Source organism: Panthera tigris, chromosome X (genome assembly GCF_018350195.1).
Source record: "Panthera tigris isolate Pti1 chromosome X, P.tigris_Pti1_mat1.1, whole genome shotgun sequence".
NCBI lineage: Eukaryota > Metazoa > Chordata > Mammalia > Carnivora > Felidae > Panthera > Panthera tigris.
In genome coordinates, this window is record NC_056677.1 from 12,953,417 (window position 1) to 12,974,671 (window position 21,255).

Genomic DNA, 21,255 nt, shown 5'->3' on the forward strand with positions numbered 1-21,255 from the left:
CTGGGTCCAGATTCTTAACCACTGAGCTATATACTACTCGGAAGTCACAACAGAAATCTGAATTTGTGCAGGCGGTCCATAGGAACTAAATGGTTCATTATTCTGCTGTCCTGCCTAGCAATTGGGTCAACTGACGTTTAGAGAAGGAGTATATGCACGTTCCCATTCATTGAGAGGAAGGGAGTCTACGGCCATACCACTCTGAACGCGCCCGATCTCGTCTGATCTCGGAAGCTAAGCAGGGTCGGGCCTGGTTAGTACTTGGATGGGAGAGGAAGGGAAACAGTAAACAAATAATAGGTTTCAAATACTGTATTCTTTCTTTAAGCAGCTAATACTCACTTCTCACTTCCAGATCGCCACCACCATCAGATTTCCCTAACTCCGTCTCTCTCTACTTCCAGAGCACTTTGTAAATACAGATGACCTTTGAACAACATGGGTTTGGATGGTGTGGGTTCACTGATACATGGCTTTTTAAAATAAATACAGCAGAGTACTGTAAACACATTTTCTCTTCCTTGTGATTTTCTTAATAACATTTTCTTCTCTCTAGCTTACTTTATTATAAGAACATAGTACATAATACATATACGAAGTATGCGTTAATTGACTGTGTATGTTATTGGTAAGGCTTCTGGTCAACAGTACACTGTTAGTGGTTAAGTTTGGGGGAAGTCAAAGTTACACATGGATATACAGGGATATTTTCAACTGGGGGTGAGGGGAGAAGTCAGCGACCTTAATCCCCAAGTTGTTCAAGAGTCGACGGTACTCAAAGAGCACTCACCAGAATGCATCATGCAACTAATTTCTCTCCACATGCAGGTGGCTGCGCACCGATCCCAAGAGTACTCACCATGTTCAGTGCTCATCTTGCCCACTGATCTGGGACCACCAGGGCAGGGACCATCCATGTCATTCCCTGCTGTAATCCCACCTCCTAGCACAGTGTCTAGCACATGGGAGGCCGTCTATACATATGTGCTGAATGAATGAAGGCTAGATGCTTAAAAACCCAGCAGGATATAAGTTTACAAAACAAAAATTTCTATGCTTGCCTCAATAACGCATATTTGGGGCTCTTCCTTATGACCATCCACAGGCACCATAGCTTGATTCATAACCCACTCCTGGACAGCATCAGTAATGTGAGGGACAACTGTAGAAAGAAGGAATAATTAGCACAAAAGCTTATTTCATGGTTATCAAGGAGAAAGGAACGTATTTGTGTCTTTAGACCTCCCAAATAACCTGAAAGCCACTTGGCAAATGAGACAAATTACATTTCTCATGTTATTATCCATCTCACTGAAATGAATATTATAGGCACAATATAGATTTAATCACTTAAATGTATGTCATTTCTATTGAAACTGACCGACCACGGAGAACAAGAAACAGAAAAGAGAAATGCTGTGTTTGATTCAACTAGAAACATCCATAATGTCAACTAAAACCTGCAGGGAGGGCTGTCAAGGGTACTGTATGCTGGACCCCACGGGGAAGAAAGACACAGAGTGGTCCGGCCCAACAGCCCACCAGCCAGTGGGGACGGGTCTGCTCAGGGTGTAGATGAGACCTTCATGTTGACCAGGGGCCTGTGGCTGCTCACGTCAGGTGAAGAGGACAAAAGGTGACGGCCCAGCAAGGATTTGAGGCCCAGAGGTCCCTTAGGTGGTGAGCAGGACTGCAGCTAGTGATCTCTGCTGAAGAGACAGAAAGGCGACATCCTCTCGGGTACAGCCAACTAACTTAATGGGCTACACGAAGCAGGAACGTCGCCCTCTGGGAAGCTGAGGCAAGGAAGGATCTGCTGCCTGCTCTACCTCACACCTGCTGCTCCCTCGAGGTGGCAGGAAGTCGTCACCAACCGGTACATCTGGAACAACCCACATACATGCAGCAACGCTCCCTCCCATGGGTCCTCCCAAGATCTACACTCAGGGGGAAAACTTAGAAACCACAAGCGTAGCTGACACCTAAGCCACACCATCCAGTTTCAGTAATAACACGGCTGATCTTTTGATGTCCATCCATCCAACCCCCATGTCTACTTCTCAGCTGGTTCCAACGTGTAAGTGATTTAAAGGAGATGGGGAACTATCACCTTTACCATGTGGGAACGTATGAGTACTAGAGTTGGTGGGGATGGGAGGGAGAGAAGGGAGGACAGGGTGTCTCTCTTAAGACAAAAGAGAATCCTACCACTCAGGAAAAGGCTTGGTGAAAAAAGGGTCAGACCATACTACCAGCCACTCCAACCAGCCATTGAAATCCAGTTCAATCCCCCAGTACATCCCCAACGCTGTCCTTCAAAGTGGAGTAAGTATGATCCATGCAAAGATACAAGAACAAAGGAGACAGACAAAATAAAAACAAACCAAAAAAATCTGCATCTCAATCAGGTAAAAGTGATGAATATGGTTCTCCATGGATTTTATACATAAAAGCTAAAGACAGATATATGGACTAGGAAAAACAATGACATTAGTAATAAACAAAAAGACTGATGAAAATACAATCAAGAACATGGAGGGTGAAGTAGACACCTCTGAATAAAACAAAGAGGAAAAGAAAGCAGAGATATGAAAAGGATTGGTACTTGTAGAGTTCAGGGACCTTCTCATCTTCACATCTATTTTGAGCAGGTGCTCAGCACACAGGTCTCGCTAACCTTTATGGAAAAGAATACCTTGTACTGTTTTCCCCAGGTAATCACCACGCCTCTCTTTATTGATCACATGCTGATATATCTTCCCAGTGGTGATGTTGTTGTCTCTATAAAGGTTAATATCCAAGAACCGTTCATAATTTCCAAGGTCTAAATCAACTTCTCCACCATCATTTAAGACAAATACCTCACCTAAGATAAAAAAAAAAAAAAAAGGGGGCAATGTAAATATTACAAATTTGCTTTTGGGGCGGCGGGCTGGCTCAGTTGGTGGAACGTGCGACTCTTGATCTCAGGGTGGTGAGTTCGAGCCCCACATTAGGTAAATAGCAATTTACTTCAAAGCATGAGTGTCCTGGATTCTGGAATTGGCACAAGAACGTTTTAATTCCCATCTCAGGAATCTTAAGCCACAATTAAACAGACAATACATGGAAAGCGGGGCCCCAGCAGGCCAACAGGGCAACTTAGTTAAAGTCAGGCAAAAAAGCCAGTGTGTGCAACCAGCCACCTGCACAACGGCACCTGAAAAAGGACAGAGATAAAGACTTAATCACACAAGGATGATTGTGCTAACTATTGCGCATGTCTCCAGGTCTCCGTTGTTGCTTGAGGGCACTGATTGGGAGTCCAGTGTTCAAAAACCACCTTGTAAGAATTGAACCTCTCCCTGATCAAGGAAATTGTATCATTTACTCCGATTTCAAGATGTTCACACCAAAAAAAGAAGGTTGGTTAGCTTATAAACAGAAACAGAAACCTTTTTTTTTTTAAGTTTATTTAATTTGAGAGAGAGATAGTGCACAAGTAGAGGAATAGCAGAGAGAGAAAAAGAATCCCAAGCAGGCTCTGCACTGCAGAGCCGTATGCGGGGCTCGAACTCACGAACTGTGAGCTCATGACCTGAGCCGAAGTCAAGAGTCGGATGCTTAACCGACTGAGCCACCCAGGCACTCCTCAGAAACCTTTTATACCTTCATTCATGTCTACCTTAGAAAGTACCTACGTGAGGTCAGGAAGATCTCTAACTTAAAGAACAAAAGACCAAACTAATGAAATAGCACTATTTTCACATTCCCCAGATTTCATTTCCACTCCAAATTCCACTGTCTCATGTTAATGAGGAATCACCAATCTATAGGAGTCTTTTTACTTTGAGCATCTTAACTTCTGACACATAAGGGAAGATCTCTGAAATCTCTTTAGTTGATTCAGGCCAAACCCAGTTGAATTTTTAAAGTCCTGAAATTTTATTTTATTTTTTCAACATTTTTTATTTATTTTTGGGACAGAGAGAGACAGAGCATGAACGGGGGAGGGGCAGAGAGAGAGGGAGACACAGAATCGGAAACAGGCTCCAGGCTCCGAGCCATCAGCCCAGAGCCTGACGCGGGGCTCGAACTCACGGACCGCGAGATCGTGACCCGGCTGAAGTCGGACGCTTAACCGTAAAGTCCTGAAATTTTAAATTCCTAAAAATTTAAAAGTACATACACACTATATTCCTAGGAGAGAAAGAGAAAATGTGAATGACAAGTCTTTAAAACAGGTTCTGGGGAGCCTGGGTGGCTCAGTTGGTTGAGCATCCAACTCCGGCTCAGGTCATGATCTCACAGTTGGTGAGTTCAAGCCCTGAGTCTGGCTCTGTGCTGACAGCTCAGAGCCTGGAGCCTGCTTTGGATTCTGTGTCTCCCTCTCTTTCTGCCTCTCCCCAGCTTGTGCTCTGTCTGTGTCTCTCTCAAAAATAAATAAACATTAAAAAATAATAATTTAAAAATAAATAAACAAAACAGGTTCTTAGATTTAGTGTAGTTATAATAAAAATTCCAACATATTTTTTCAACTTGAGGGTGACCCTAAAGTTAATTTGCTAGAAAACCGGGTGATTGGGGCACCTGGCTGGCTCAGTCGGTTAAGCGGCCGACTTCGGCTCAGGTTATGATCTTGCAGTCCGTGAGTTTGAGCCCCGCTTCGGGCTCTGTGCTGACCCTCAGAGCCTGGAACCTGTTTCAGATTCTGTGTCTCCCTCTCTCTCTGACCCTCCCCCGTTCATGCTGTCTCTCCCTGTCTCAAAAATAAATAAATGTTAAAAAAAAAATTAAAAAAAAAAAAAAAGAAAAACAGGTGATCACCAAAACAAAGCACACAAAAAATAATAAAAAGCCCTTGTAATGAATAACAGCGAGTAAAGGAAGATCGAAATACATATGCATACCTATATTCCAATATATATAAAGATGGAATAAGATAGCATCCACAAATGTACAGAATCAAAATATCCAAAAGATCCCTACTACATAAAAGAATTTAATATAGGACCTGAAAATAATAATAATAATAAACCTAAGAGCAGCATCACAAAATCAAAGTAAATAAACCACTCAGAAATAAACTTCAAAGAAACACAGGGTCTATATTTAGGAAACTTAAAAACCTTACTTCAGAGACAAATAAAGAAGGCATAAAAATAAGGAAAGCTGCTTCTAAAGCTCCTGAATGGGTCAGTCAATATTTTCGGTGTTCAATTCTTCCCCAAATTAATGCATAAATTTAAAGAACTTTTTGTCAAAAACTCCGACGCAACTTCTTGTAAAGTTGAACACAATGGTTCCTAAGTTAATTCTGTACACAACAAACATTTTGGAGTTCAGAAAAAAAAAACAAAGGAAGAAGAAAGGAATATGGAGAGCTCTGACCTACTTGATAATAAAAAGCTGCAGCTATTAAGATGATAGGCAGGAATAAACACAGAAATCCGGAACAGAACAGAGGACAAAGATAGACCTAAGTAGAGACAAAAATGTAGTATATAATAAAAGGTGGCATTTCCAGGCAGCACAAAAAGGATGAAATCTTTGAGAAATGCCATTAGGAATAGTTGGCTAATCAAAACAAAAAAAAAAAAAAAAAAAAGAAAAAGAAAAAAGAAAAAAAATTATGTTACATCTTCATACATTCCAGATGTGTTATCAATGTTAAAGCAAAAGGAAATGAAACTATAAATATAGATCCATAAGAAAATATAGATGAGTATTTAAATATTCCTGTGGCAGAGAAGCCTAAAGTGACATCAAAGGCAGAAACCATAAAGGAAACAGTTGATATATTTAATCACATAAATGGCAAGTTGAAATTCATCAGTGACAAACAGAGGTAATGTTAAAGCAAATTTCAAATAGAGTAAAACCATATATATATATATATATACATATATATATGTTAATACACTTTACATAAAGTATTCTTGAAAATCATTTTAAAAAATCCAAAGGAAAATTGGCATAGCACATGGCATTAGCCAATTTTGCTGCACACCAAACAACCCTAAAATTTTAGTGACTTACAAAATGCTTATTGATTTCTCCCTTGAGTTACATGGGGGCTGTGGGGCAGTTGTGTGTCTACTCCATCTCATTCCAGGACCCAGACCTACACGGGGCAGGCAGTTCTCAGGGAGGAGAGCAGAAGCACCAAAGAGACAGAGCCAGATCATGCCACGGTACCGAAAATTTCTGCTTCAACAAGGCAGATGTCACATTCACTAATGTCTCCTAGGGAAAAACTAATCACGTGGCCAAATAAGGTGACCAATCTCTCGGGTTTACCCAGGACTAATAGGGTTCCCAGGGTTTGGACTTTCAGTTTCAAAACCACGAAAATTCCAAACAGACCTGGACGATTGAACCACTGTACATGACCAAAGTCCAAAGTCAATGGGACAAGGAAATTTACTCCACAGAAGGAAGTTGTGTAATGGTTTCAAACAAAAATATAATCTACCATTGACTTCAATAAGTCATTCCACAGACAAAATGAAAATCAAAGAAATCCAAATTAGAACAATGAGGTACTTTTTGTTTTGTTTTGTGTTTTGGTTTTCTCTCTGGTTAGTAAAGTTTAAAAAGAATAATATTCAGCAGGGATATAAAAATACAGGTCTTCTTATGCAGTTGATGTATATATAAATTGGTGCAGATACACAGCCTTTATCAGAAAATTCTTGGAAACAAGATGGAAGTTGAAATTTGAAGTTTTTCAGATTATGGAAAGGTACTATAGAAAACTCTCCATATATTAGAAAACACTTCAAATGCAAACACATTCCAAGTGAAATAAAGAATCAAACACATTCCAGGGGCACCTGGATGGCTCAGCCAGTTAAGCATCTGACCCTTGATTTCAGGTCAGGTCATGATCTTACAGTTCATGAGTTCGAGCCCTGCATCAGGCTTTGTGCTAACAGCGTGGAACCTGCTTGTGATTCATTCTCTCTCTCTCTCTCTCTCTCTCTCTCTCTCTCTCTCTCTCTCTCTCAAAATAAATAAATAAACCTTATTTTTTTAAAAAAAGAATCAAAACATATTCCAAGTAGAATAAAGACTAGAAATAGCCACACCTTTATGAAGATTTTTCAATTTTCAAAACTTTTGAAAAAAGACTATAAATAACCACAAACTTATGAAGAATTCTAAGTTTTCAGAACTTTTTTGATTTTAGAGTTATAGATAAGGGATCATGAGCCTAAAAACCTTTGGTAATATATATCATACGCCAAAAGCCTGAAAAGCATATGTGACATCAAAAATTCTGCACACAGGCATTTATGTTTAAAAAAATAAGACTTCAAGATTTCCATCACAGTGTTATTTATAATATCGATACACTGGAAATTATTTCCTATTATTGTACAGATTGTGTGCAGCCTTTAAGAGTATAAAATATATATAAATGTCCACATTACATTGTTGTAAAAATTAGATTAAAAACTAGTGTGACTATAAGATCCAATTCATTTAAAGTTCAAAAAAAAAGCAAAAGTAATGTCTGGAGTTAATCTTTACGATGTGTCAAAAAGTTTAGAGAACATTAAGGAAGCATTTTCCTAATTGTTGAAAAATAACTCTGTTAATGCTCATCTATCCCTACTAGTAGGTTATGCAGCACACAGTGTATTATGTAATACATAATAAAAATAAGATGAAAAAGTAAAAAAAGAATAAAGCTAAAAAGAATAAGCAAAAGTAATCTATGGTGTTAGAAGACAGGATAGCAGTCACCTTGGTGGTTTCTGGTGGGGAAAGATGGAAGGAGCAAAGAGGGGTTTCTGTTTCTTGATCTGGGGGCCAGCTACACAGTATGTTCATCTTATCAAGTGGTACACTTACGATCTATGCACTTTCCTGCTTGCATGTAAAAAGTTTAAAAAGAAAGTATCTAGAGGCTCCTGGGTGGCTCAGTCGGTTAAGCAGCCGACTTTGGCCCAGGTCATGATCTCCCAGTTTGCGAGTTTGAGCCCCACATAGGGCTCTCTGCTGTCAGCACAGAGCCGGCTTTGGATCCCCTGTCGCCCTCTCTGCCCCTCCCCTGCTCGTGTGCGCTATCTCCCAAAAATAAATAAATAGTAAAAAAAAAAAATAAAGTATGTAAGTGCTAATATCTTTTAAAAAGTAATTGGCATATATACTCAAATGTCAACATTACTAATAGTTGCCCCAAGTGGTGGGAAATGGATGATTTTTATTTTCTTCATGACAGTCTATATTGTGACTATAACTGTCAATATGATCTATATTGTCTGACTTCTCTTAACAATGAAATGTTAAGAGAAGTATATTACCTTTATTGTAAAATAAAAAACATAATTTGTACTGCAAAAGGTACAATCAAAATGGTATCCTCATACACATGTTCATAATGTATGATCCAGCAACTCTACTTCTGGAACTCTATCCTAAAGAAATTACCCAAAATACAAGAAAGAACTGCAATTTAACCCCATGCTTTATAAGACGGGGAAATTATTCTCTCATACCGTGCTCATAAGGTGAAAAAGTGCCTGCATCGATGTTAATATAAGGGTCAATTTTGATGGCAGTGACTCGGAGTCCACATGATTTGAGAATCGTTCCAATGCTGCTCGCGATGATCCCTTTACCAATGCCTGAGATGACCCCTCCAGTGACCAGAATGTACTTCATTGGGAGAGGAGTGGCTAGGTGCCAGCACCCAGATATAATCTGAAAGATAATAAAATTAAGGGTCAGGGAAGAGAAACATATTCTCAAACCAGTGAAGCAGGAGGGGGTTAAACCAGAATTTCAAAAGCAGACAGCATTTTTCCATATAAAGTAAATTTTTGAAACAAAATCTTATTTTCTAGGTTTTCCATTTTCGTCGATATGCAGGAAGCTGTGGAAACTTTCTGCAAGCAAAGTGGCTGGCTCCATTGCCCCGATTTTCCATTTACCCCAACTCTGTCACGTGAAAAACTCTTGCTTTTCATCACGAGAAACCAAATTTTCATGGAATTCAGAGGCATGGTAAAATTTTTGCTTAATGTTTATTTATTTTTCAGAGAGAGAGAGAGAGAGAGAGAGAGAGACACGGAGTGGGAGGGGAAGGGGAAAGCAAAGAGAGGGAGACACAGAATCCAAAGCAGGTTCCAGGCCTTGAGCTGTCAGCACACAGCCTGACGCAGGGCTCAAGCTCATGAACCACGAGATCATGACCTGAGCCAAAGTCGGACAATTAACCAACTGAGCCACCCACCTGCCCCAGAAGAGACAAGGACCTATAATCAAACTGATCTGTACTGATTGTATCTGGGCAAGTTACTAATCCCCTCTGTGCCTGTTTCTTTATCTGTGAAATAGGATAAAAGATACCAGTCCCAGGGCGCCCGAGTGGCTCAGTCAGTTAAGCATCCAATTCTTGGCTTCAGCTCAAGTCATGATCTCACGTTTTCGTGAGATCGAGCCCCACATCAGGCTCTGCACTGACAGCATGGAGGCTGCTTGGGATGCTCTCTCCCTCTCTCTCCACTCCCCCCACCCCCACAAATAAATAAATAAACTTAAAAAAAAATAGCAGTTCCTTGGAGCATTATTCAGCACTAAAAAGGAATGAACTATCATGCCATGAAAATACATGGGGGAAACTGCCATGCATATTACCAAGCGAAAGAAGCCAATCTGAAAACGTTACATGCATCCTGTATGATTCCAACTATTTGACATTCTGGAAAGGGCAAAACTATGGAGACAATAAAAATATCAGTGGTTGCCAGAGTTTAGGGGGAGGGAAGGATGAATAAGCAGAGCACAGAGGATCTTTAGGGCAGTGAAACTGTTCTGTGTGATATTCTAAATGGTGGATACACATCATTATGGATTTGTCCAAACCCACAGAATGTAAAACACCAAAAGCAAACGCCAATGTAGTCTAATGGACTTTGGATGATAATAATGTATCAATGTAGGTTCATCAGTTGTAACAAATGAACCACTCTGGTTCCAGATGTTGACAGTGGGGAAGGCTGTGCCTGTGGGGGCAGGGGATATATGAGAACTCAGTGCTTACCGCTCAGTTTTGCTATGAACCTAAAATTGCTCAAAAACACGAAGTCTGTTTTCTTAAAAAAATCAATATTCAAATAAGCCAAAATTTTAAAAAATCTCATAGGTGGTTGTGAGGATTGAATGAGCTATAGATTAGAGGTCAGCTGATGCCCATTCTGATTTTGTAATTTACTTTCAAAACAAACTATCATGATTTGAAGGTGTATAAGGTTATACCTCACTTCAGAGCTCTGAGTTCAATTTAAACTAGTCGACCATGGTCAAGGCAAGTAAACTGAAGCCATCCAAAATACACATGAAGCCATACAAAATACACTGAGCCCAGGTGGCTCAGTCGGTTAAGCATCTGACTCTTGATTTCGGCTCAGGTCATGATCTCACGGTTCATGAGTTGGAGCCCTGCATCAGAGTCTGTGCTGATGGTGTGGAGCCTGCTTGGGATTCTCTCTCTCCCTCCCCCACTTCTCCTTCCCTGCCCCAAATAAATAAATAAACTTTAAAAAAGTATACAGATATAGATATATAGATATACACATACATATAAGTATATACTTTTATACACATATGTCCCATCCCAAATGGCTTCCCTAAGTCCCTGGACCTACCTTTGTCTACACACTACAGGTGATCACATCCAGTGCCATTGTTCCCCTTCCCTAGCCAGCTGGCATTCCATTGACTGCAGCTAAATTTAGCATAAAAGATTCACAATCAGTCCAAACCCAGAATGGTCCTCCTGTGGATCCACAATACATCTGAATATTCGCCTCTTTCCACTCCCACTGGCCCAGGTGGTCATTATAGGGGTAATTTCTTCACAGCTCTCCCTTACCCACTCCTCTGTTGATTTCTTCTGTTTTGATAAGTGCCCCTCCTCTAGAGTCAGACAGCCTGGGTTCAAATGTTCACTCTGTTATTTACAACTCTGACCCTGGGCAACTTTTTCAGCTTTTCTAAACCTTGAATTTCCCTACCTGTGCAGTCCACAGACATAATAATAGCGCCCGCGGTATACGGGCATGTGGGCATTTACAAAGAGAGTGCCCAAGTGCTCAATGAAAGTTAGCTGTTAGCATTTTTCACAGCACTCTGCTCACCATTCAATCAGCTCACAAGTGTTTATTAAATGTCTATTATGCTTGACATGCTCCCAGGTCCTGGGGCTATGGGGATGAACAAAAAGGCAAGACCCCTGCCCTCTTGGACTTCACCTTTCCTATGGGATTAAGGGGCAAATTGAAGCCAGCGTGCGTTTTGTCAGTTGAGAGGAAAGAATGAATACTAGAGGTCATATCGCCCCGAGCCGCAGCTGGACTAGGAACAGCAATCCAAGGAACCCGTAGGATTGCAACTCCATTCGCTTACAAGTAAAGAGGTAATTACCAGGTGTACCTAATGAAATCTCCAACATAAACACAAAGTCAGAGGAAGGAGCACCCGAGCACCTGTTAGCATGATCTCATGGCATCCACCTTCTCAGGAGATCCCTGCCCCAAATCTTGCCCTTAAAATCCCTCACTTGCAAACCATTAGGGAGTTAGGAACTTTAGAGGATTAGCTCCCTGTTCTCCTAGGTAGCATCACACCAATAAATAGCCTATCTTCCTTTACTGCAAAAAGCTCAGTGTCAGTTTTTATTGGCTTGCTGGGCATGGGTTGAACAAAGTCTCATTTGGTTCCGGTACAAAATGAGCACTGCTGTAACTGTAACTTATACTTGCACTGTGACACTATTAAAATGACTTCCTGGGGTCCCTCTGTAGTTCAGGGCTCAGGTCATGAACTGGTGGTTCCTGGGTTCCAGCCCCGTGTGGGGCTCTGTGCTGACAGCTTGGAGCCTGCTTCAGACTCTGTGTCTCCCTCTCTGTCTGCCCCTCCCCCGCTTGCGCTCTGTCTCTCTCAAAACTAAATAAACATTAAAATATTTTTAAATAAAAATAAAAATAAATGACTTCCTATTTGTGAAAGTTAGCAAAATCAAAAAATGCCATTGAAAACAAGAGTGCATTCATGTGAAGTCTCATTATGTGGTTGTCAAAAAGCCTAAGAATTTTTCATAAAAAATTCCCTTATATACAAGGATATAAAATCGAATACATGATCTCAATTATATTTTTTAATGAAAACTTATCAAAAGTACCTCAAAAAGCTAAATTTTAATACTTAGGTGGTTGGGCTGTTGGCAATTACTACTTTTTTATATTTTCAAAGGCACAAGATAACCTTTTTTAAGCACATCAGATATTTTACAATGTTCTTGAAAATGTAACTTAATATCGAAGAGACACCTACTCCTTTCGACTTGTAAGCAAGGCAGTAAGTTTGAAGCAAAGTTTTAAAACTGTAAGAAAAATCAGGCTCTTTAGGCTACTTCCCTGAATCTATATGTTCTTCCCCATTTGAAGATTAAAGTTTTCATTTACTCTTTTTTTTTTAATATGCAGTGAACGGAACTGTTTGTAAAACAGTTTGTAAAACAGGAGTGTGTAGAGCTGCTCTGTCTGCTGTCCAATAAAAACATTACAGGAACCACCGGTGTAACTTTAAATTTAGTAGTAGTAGCCGATTTAAAAAGTAAAAGAAATAGATGAAGTTAATTTAACAATATCTTACTTAACCCAATGTATCCAAAATAGTATCATTTTAACATATAATCAATATCAGAATTCATTAGTGAGGTATTTTACAACCCTTTTTTTTTTTTTTTTGTACTAGTCTTCAAAATTTGGTACTTCGAGCACATCTCAATTCAGACTCTCCATATTTCCAACGCTCAAGAGCCACACGTGGCCAGTGGCTGCCACACTGGACAGCTGCGGGCCTTGAGCAATTAAAAATGTCAGAAGCACCAAGACACACCTTCTCAGTGACAGCCATTTAAAACGTATTAGTCACAAACAAGAGTACTTCCTGAATGATCCCATTTTATTAAGTTCTAAAGCAGGCAAAACTAAGCTATTATAGAAATCAGGCAGGTTGGGGAGGGGTGGATTGACTGGAAAGGGGCACGAGGGAACTTTCCGGGGTGATGTAAATGGTGTACGTCAAAGTTGGGGTAGCGATCACACGGGTGTATAATTTGTCAAATCCCTGATCTGCACCCTTAAAATGGGTGCATTTCGTTGCATGTAAATTACACATCAAATCCGTAAAAACTGCTGCAAAAAGAAAGCTATTTTGTAACAGCTGCGTACTTAGCCACAGCGCGCCCTTAGCAGCTATTCTGGGGAAAATGCTAGGGTCGTTGTTTAAGGAGTGCACCAGGCGGGGGAGGGGACAGAAAGGCCATTTCACTCCACGCGGGGCTTCACTTCCGCCAACGCCATCTCGGGGCTCTCCCGGCTCCCGAGGCCAGGGAGAAATGGAGCCCGGGGCGCAGCCTGCCCCTGCGCCCCCTTCCGAGGCCCGTGCGGGGAGAAGCGCACCCAGGGGACGCGACGCTCGGGAGGCCGGATCGCGGGGCCGCCGCACGGCAGGTTCCGACGGCACTGGGCGCGGGCAGGGCAGCCCCGGCCCCCGCCCGTCCGCCGTCCGCCGGCAGTCTGCGTGCGCGGGGTGCGGGGACGCGCCCGGCTGCCGGCCCCTCTCGACTCGGCGCGGGCGCCATCGGCGAGCGGACAAAGGCGCCCGGCCCCACGTGCGCGCCGGGGCTGGGGGCTCGGAGGCCCTGGGGGTCCGGGGAAGGTCCGGGAGGGGGGTTACCTGCGGCGGTGGTGGTGGCGCCGGGAGGGTGGCCAGTAGGGACGGCGCGCTCCGCCCCGCGGCGGGCCCGCGCTCACCTGTAGGGCTGGGGAAGGGGCCGCCGCTAGGGGTGTCGCTTGTAGCCACCGGGTCCTTCCCGCTGCCCGCGCGGGCCTCGGGGTGCGCGGCGCCCTCCTCGCCCACCTTTCCCTCTCCTGCTGCTGCCGGCCCCGCTGACTCACGCTGGTGAGCTTGGGGTTTGCACCCGCGTTTGTGCAGTGTTCCAAAACAAGCACCTAAAAAGTGACTCCTCAGGCACAGACAGCTTCCCGCCACCCTCCGCCCTGGATGCACTTGGCCCCAGGCCTCGTTCAGCCCGGGGACTGCTCCTCCCCTCCGTGGCTCACTTAGCAGAGGCACTTCGGAAGCGCGGGTGAACGCCACGTTCCCGGCGAGCCCCTGCCTCCAGGCAAGGCTCACCCTGGCTTGGGTCCTCCCGTCCAGTTCTCACCACTGTAAAGAGCTTCACGCTGTCACAAACGTTTGTGGAACCCTTACTGCACTCCAGGAACTGCAGGAACGCTAAGAAGAGGACGCAAATAAAACTCGATTCCTGCCTTTGAGGGGCTTGCAGTCTGGAGGCAGCTCGACACGTCTATTGAAATCATTAAAGTTCCTTGGGGCGCCAGGCTGGGTGGAGCCTGCGACTCCCGATCTGGGGATTGTAGGTCCCAGCCCCATGTTGCGTGTTGCGATTACTTAAGAATACAATTTTGGGGACTCCTGAGTGTCTCAGTGGTTAAGCGTGGGACTTCCGCTCAGGTCATGAACTCACAATCCTGAGTTCGAGCCCTGCACAAGGCTCTGGGCTGACTGCTCAGAGCCTGGAGCCTGGTTGGGATTCTGAGTATCACTCTCTCTCTGCCCCACCCCCACTCGCCCTCTGTCTCTCTCTCTCAAAAATAATAAACATTTTTTAAAGTTTTAAATAAAATATTTAATAAAACAAATCAGTAAAGTTCCTCAAACACTATAGTGAAGGGGAGAGGGGGCGAAGCTGGGTTGGGAAAGGACAATCAGGGCTTCCAGACTGTTTAAGAGTATTTGGAGGATTTCTGGCGCCTGAGTGGCTCAGTCGGTTGAGCTTCAGACTTGGGCTCAGGTCATGGTCTCGAGGTCCATGGGTTCGAGCTCTGCATCAGGCTCTGTGCTGACAGCTCAGAGCCTGGATCCTGCTTTGGATTCTATGTCTCCCTCTCTGTCTGCCCCTCCCCCACTTGTGCTCTGTCTCTCTCTCTCTCTCTCTCTCTCTCTCTCTCAAAAATAAACATAAAAAATATTTTTTAAAAAGTGTTTGGAGGCTGGCTGGGGCTGGGAGAGGACACACGTTTTTAAGGCAAAGGGAGGAACACAAACCGCTGAAGGAGAAAGGATCTAACTAGACAATAGAAGGGATGGGAATTGAGATAGAAGAGTTAGGAAAGTGGTGAAAATTGTGAATAATCAGCGAGAGTCACTAGAGTGCCAAGTGAGACAAGTGTCATTGAAGACCTAGAGGAGTCATAACCACTGTTGCATAACGGTGGCCAGCTATGATTTTGCCAGCTATATAGGTAGATCTATAAATATGGATATTTATGATTAAAGCAGTTTGTGGGCTGAGTAGAGGGAAAAAGAGTGAGGCAGTTAAGGGCCTGAGAGAATCTGATTATGGTAATGCACTAAGAGTCTAGTCCACGCAGGGAAGGACTGACAGCAATGTGGAGCTGACAGACTAGAAGAAAGAAAAGAGAACTAAAGACAAAGGGACTATGGGAATAAGGGAGCTGGCACATTGTCACCAGAGTGTGGGGTTGGCATTGGAGACTTCAAAGGGTAAGTAATTCCAGGAGATGATACAGTTTAGGGTCTGACAGCTAAAACAGAGTCAAATGAGATGGGCACCACTGAAATTGGACCTAGCACCCACCAGGCCGGTGCGCGGGACAGTGAGGGCTTTGAACTTGGATGAGCCAATGGAGGCCAAGAAACCAAATCTTCAGCGAATGTGGATGAGTGATCCCAAAGCTAATAGATAACAGCAACAAGGATGGTTGGAGGGTTGTATGGCAAAAATTAGATGAGTTTCAAAGCAAAGGGGAGTTTCTCTCCACCAAGGATGACAGAGTAGTGTCAAGGAAGAAGCAGGAAGGAGCTAGGGACGGTGATGTCACCTTCTGGAAAAATAAACAGAGGCTCCACTCAGTAGGAACTGTATGGAAGCCCAAAGTCTTCATGAAAGCCAATAAATACATTTTTTGAAAAGGAGGAAACACCTTTGAAGGCTGGAGGCATGGAGAGGTTTGTTATGAAACAAGTCTCCCAGAGGATCCTGTGGAAAGAACATTTATGAAATGGGTTGACATCAATGGTGATACTTACCTGCCACATATGTAAGACTTCCTTCCACATTTCAATACTTCATTCCCTTTTTATAACCAGGACAATTACTATGATCCCCTTTCTATAATGAATAACCTGAGGCTTAGAGATGTGAAGTTTCCTCACCAAAGGTACATTAGTTAATATGAGTGGCAAAGTCACTGTAAAACATTTACCCCCAAAGCCAGATTCTTCACCACAAGATGTGGGGTCTTATCCTTATCTTAGTCTATTCATCTATGTAGCTAACAGATAAAAGATATTTTGTGAATACAAAGGGATTACTATGATAACTATTGTATTATTAATCCAAAATTGTTGGGGGGGGGAGTGGATCTAGCAGAAAAACAGATTTGATAAGAGGATTCAGATTGACTGATTTGGGTGGGACAAGAATATCCTCATTCAACAAGTGTTTATTAATGGCCTACTACCAGCATAGCAATAAGGATAAAAAAGAGATGATAAAGAAGTCTGCCATTAAGTAGATGGCTCATGCTCTTTTACAGTCTTTTTATTTTGAAGAATTCTACCTTTCAGAACAATTGTAAAACTGTCTGTTCCCTGGGAGACACAGCCTTCACTGTGGTTTTGGGTGCTCCTGGAGATAAAGCAAAAGTAAAGTGGAATAGGCTGGGCCCTACCTCTGCTTACTGAAAGCCCAACCCCCCCCCCCCCAGGCCCTGGCTGTATATTTTTGCAGGTGAAGAAACTTGAAGGGCAGAAAGGACAAATAACAAGTCAAGGTTATTCATTTAGTAGATGGTGAAGTTAGAATCTTCATTCCTGTAAGCTCCTGACTGAAATTCTAGGCTCATTTCTATCATACTTGAACCAAATATCCCTTCTCAATAAAGTGTTGACCACCTTCAGGTTCTCACTGACACAAATCCTAGAAAACATTGGTCCTAAGAGGTCTGACTCTAAAAACAGGCAGGAATGTCATTAATGCCACTGAATTGTACCTTTGAAAATAGTTAAAAGGGCAGATTTTTTAATATATATTTTATTACTATTTAAAAAATTAAGAGTAATATACCAAAAACCATTGAATTGTACACTTTAAACACATTAATTACGTAGTATGTGAATTATATCTCAATAAAGCTGTTTGGGTTTATTAAGCTAAAGTCCTGGACCTGAATTGTAAATATACCTCAGGCTGGAAAACTGGAGAGCAGGGAAATCAGAATCATAATCTATCACAATCTGTCCCCAAGTATTCACACAAGTCACTGGAACTAAGTTACTCTTTTCAAAATGGTGGGAGGAGGAATCATGGGTGTCCTTTGCCAACGGATTGCTTGAGACTGTGCTTGTGAAATATGTTCATGAATTGTTTGGAGGGGTAGTTGTTTACTTGACTCGTTTTTTTGTTTATTTACATGTTATTATGGGAAAAAATAAAAGTATAGAGCAGCAGACATAAAGTATAACTACCAGCTTGGACAACTGTCAACCCCTGGACAGGCTTGTTTCACCTATATCCCTACCCATTTCCCCCCATCCTGTATTAATTTGAAGCAAATGCCAGACATCCTATCATTTCATTGGTAAATATCTCAGTACAACTCTCTAAAATATAAGAACTCCTTTAAATACACACAATACTACCACCACAATTTAAAGATTAACAATCCCTATGTCCATCAACACATAAATGGATAAACAAACAGTGGTATGGGGCACCTGGGTGGCTCAGTCCGTTAAGCATCGGACTCTTGATTTCTGCTCAGGTCATGATCTTATGGTTCATGGGTTGGAGCCCCACATCAGGCTCCATGCTGACAATGCAGAGCCTGCTTGGGATTCTTTTTCTCTTTCTCCCTCTCTTTCTCAAAGAAATATTCAGCCTTTTTTAACACAGCCTTTTGTTAAGGCAGAATTTTTTTTTTAATTTTTTTTTCAACGTTTTTTATTTATTTTTGGGACAGAGAGAGACAGAGCATGAACGGGGGAGGGGCAGAGAGAGAGGGAGACACAGAATCGGAAACAGGCTCCAGGCTCCGAGCCATCAGCCCAGAGCCTGACGCGGGGCTCGAACTCACGGACCGCGAGATCGTGACCTGGCTGAAGTCGGACGCTCAACCGACTGCGCCACCCAGGCGCCCCAAGGCAGAATTTTAAGACAATTCTGACACATGCCACAACATGGATGACCTCAAGGGTATTTGCTAACTGAAATAAGGCAGTCACAAAAAAGACAAATACGGTATAATTCTACTTACATGAAGTTCCTGGAGTAGTCACACTCATAAGAGACAAATAAATTGGTGTGCCAGGGGCTGGTGGGAGGAAAGAATGGGGAGTTGTTTAATGCATTTTGCAACTCACAGAGCTCTGGAGATAGTTGCACAACAATGTGAATGCACTTAACGCTACTAAACTGTACACTTAAAAATGGTTAAGATGATACATTTTATGTGTATTCTACAATTAAAATTTTAATGTGACGATTCCTTACTTTCATCAACTATCCATTGCTCAAATTTCCAATTCTTATAAACGTCATACTTTTTCTCCCAATGTTTGCTTGAATTAGTATCCAAATAAAATCCACTGGTTGTCATGGGTTATGTCTCTAAATTCATTTCTAACCTATAGCTTCCCCTTCCCCTCTGTTGCAATTTATTTGAAGAAACAAGGTCGTTTGTCCTGTGGTTTCTCACAGCTTAGATTCTGCTGCCCGCATCCCACGGGGTCCTCTAACGCTTTCCTTAGTCTGCTGTATTCCCTGTAAATTGGTCGTTGGACCTAGAGGCCCGGGGCCAATTTTGATTCGGACTCAGAAAGGGTCTAAAGACCTCCATTTCTGCGTGGACGGCCCAGCGTGGCCTGACAAAGCGAGGCTGAGCCAGCAGCCAAGCTGCTTAGAGTGACAAAGACCCGTTTACACGGCAGGGTCAGTCACCTAGAAACGCTGGGGAAGGAGGAGAGACGACAGGGCGGGACTACGCTGGGAAAAACCTTTGTCCGCTTTCCACGCACGTCATAAAGTTACTGAAATAAACAGCCCACGGGGGCGGGGCCTTTGGTGGAAGTGACGCACGCGCGGCCGGCGGCGGAGCTGCCATAGAGACTGGGAGACGGATAGACAGGCTGCTCGCGGGTCGCATTTCTGGCCATCTCCCCGGGAGACAAGCGTTGTGGAGTCGCTAGCCGGCGGTGTAGTTAGGGTCTCCGGTGACCCGGACCGCGGTAGCGGCACCGCGGGCGGGATGTTCCGGAGTTTGAGCAGTTGGTTTGGCTTGGAGCAGCCGGCGGCGGGTGGCCGGCAATCTGAGGGAGACAGGCAGCTGGAGGGAGACGCTCCACCCCAGAACTGCTCCGAAGCGGTGACCGAGTCGGTGGAGGGGGAGCCGCAGCAAGCGGGGGACCAGGAGCTCCTTCACCAGGCGAAAGGCCTCGGCAGTGAGTCTCTTCCAGCCCTCGGGACCAGAGAGTGTAGGGGGATGCCCGCTCCCTCCTCTTGACGCCCGGGGCGCAGGCCCGACTGCTTGGGGGGTGTGGAGAGGGTGGAATGGGAGGAAGGTGTGTCTGTGCGTCCTCTTGGGACGGGAAAGGTTGGTGAGGATCTGGGCAAGGCTGGAGCTTCATCCAGCAGTCAGATTGTGGGCAAGTTCCTGGTGACAGGTCACCGCCTTACGAGGTGTGTAAATATTGGGAGCCAGGGCCTCCGCAAAGCGGTGTGGCTCGACGTCTTTAGGTTTGACAGGGAATCTTTTTTATTCATTTCTTGAGCTTTCACCTCCACACCCCCCACCCCCAGGACGGGGGGCGTTGGGGAGTTTAAGTCGGTTGGAAAAGTGCCCTTTTGCGTCTGTAGCGCCGAGTGTGTTGTCTGAAGTAAATTGCGGGAAGAGTTACCGAAGGCGTCCCTCAGGCTGGTTTAGGTGCAGCGGAATTTTTTTTTAAGGCGGGAAAGTACTTGTGGATTATTGTCTGGGATGCAGGTTTCAGTACCGGATGGCTTGTGGACGATTTCTCATTTAATCTGTTAAACACCTCTGTGAGTTGGGAGAACAAGCCTACAGTTACTGGCTCAAAGCTATGGCAAATGGTAGAAGTGGAATTTGAACCCAGGTCTGTCTCATTTGAAAGGCCGTACCCTTTGCGAGCCACAGTCTAGTTAGGGAGGACAGTGAAAGTAGTAGGCTTGAAAAATAAACACATCACTCTGGTAATTCTGATTCTGGAGACCTTGGCGGGCTTAAATGATCAAAGAAAACATCCTTGAGAAGGTGAGTCCTAAAGCAGGTGGCACTACAAGCGAGAGAACTGTGGCAAAGGTAGATAGTAAATTTAGCAAGCATTTTTAAAGAATCTGCTAAAAGGCAAGAAGAGCATAGGGGAGGCTGGAGTCTGAAAGTGGAGAAACACATGTTAGAATAAGAAAGGCGCTAAACCGGCCACCTGGGTAAGCGTCTTGATTTCAGCTCAGGTCCTGACCTCATAGTTTGTGAGTTCAAGCCCCGAGTCAGGCTCTTTGCTGACAGGAAGGAGCCTACTTGGGATTCTCTCTCTCTCTCTCTCTCTCTCTCTCTCTCTCTCTCTCTCTCTCTCTCTCTCTCTCTCTCCCCTTCCCCGGCTCATGCTTACCCTCTCTTGTTCTCTCTCTTTCTTTCTCATAAATTAATACATGAACATTAAAAGAAGAAAGAAAGGCTGTAACATTCAAAAAGTTTGGGGGAAGGGGCAGGGAAAATAGATCTAATGTAAAATCATGGCAGTACAGAACCTCAGCTCAAGGCCCCCAAACAGTGCACAAAAGAAATAAAACCAAGTGCTGTACAACAAAATCTCTAAAGAGGGAATAACTGTTTCCTGTGTAGAAAATTGAGGAGAAACAAATTTGCCATTTTCAAAAGATGTCAGATGAATTGGACTAGAACTAGAAAGGCTATGTTAGGTAGTTGAGATGGATACAAGTGGGACCATGTTAGGAAAAGCAGGGTATGGGTGTTTACTCCATTTCATACAACATAGAGAGCCATTTTCGTTGATCTTCAGGGAACTAGCAAAAGTCGCTTCTGGGGTGTCTGGGTGGCTCAGTTGGTTAAGCCTCCGACTTGGGCTCAGGTCATGATCTCATGGTTTGTGAGTTCGAGCCCCACATCGAGT

General features: G+C 43.5%; 2 protein-coding genes across 7 annotated transcripts in view; one reads left to right on the forward strand and one right to left on the reverse strand.

The window, feature by feature from the left end:
- The window catches only part of CTPS2 (CTP synthase 2), a 105,055-nt gene extending 85,991 nt beyond the window's left edge, over positions 1-19,064 (reverse strand). Inside the window, exons 1-5 of one of the 6 annotated variants that reach the window (XM_042974433.1) lie at positions 19,046-19,064; positions 18,363-18,419; positions 8,487-8,691; positions 2,696-2,866; positions 1,062-1,162 (exon numbers count right to left, since the gene is read on the reverse strand). In XM_042974433.1, the coding sequence (XP_042830367.1) occupies positions 1,062-1,162; positions 2,696-2,866; positions 8,487-8,652 (438 nt within the window). In that variant the 5' untranslated portion in view covers positions 8,653-8,691; positions 18,363-18,419; positions 19,046-19,064. The other 5 variants (XM_042974434.1, XM_042974431.1, XM_042974436.1 and 2 more) reach the window with 5 other exon arrangements.
- Positions 19,065-19,202: 138 nt separating this feature from the next.
- Positions 19,203-21,255, forward strand: part of SYAP1 (synapse associated protein 1) — a 31,234-nt gene continuing 29,181 nt past the window's right edge. The window contains exon 1 of the mRNA XM_042974378.1: positions 19,203-19,545. Within this exon, the coding sequence (XP_042830312.1) occupies positions 19,353-19,545 (193 nt within the window). The 5' untranslated portion in view covers positions 19,203-19,352. The remainder of the gene's footprint in view (positions 19,546-21,255) is intronic.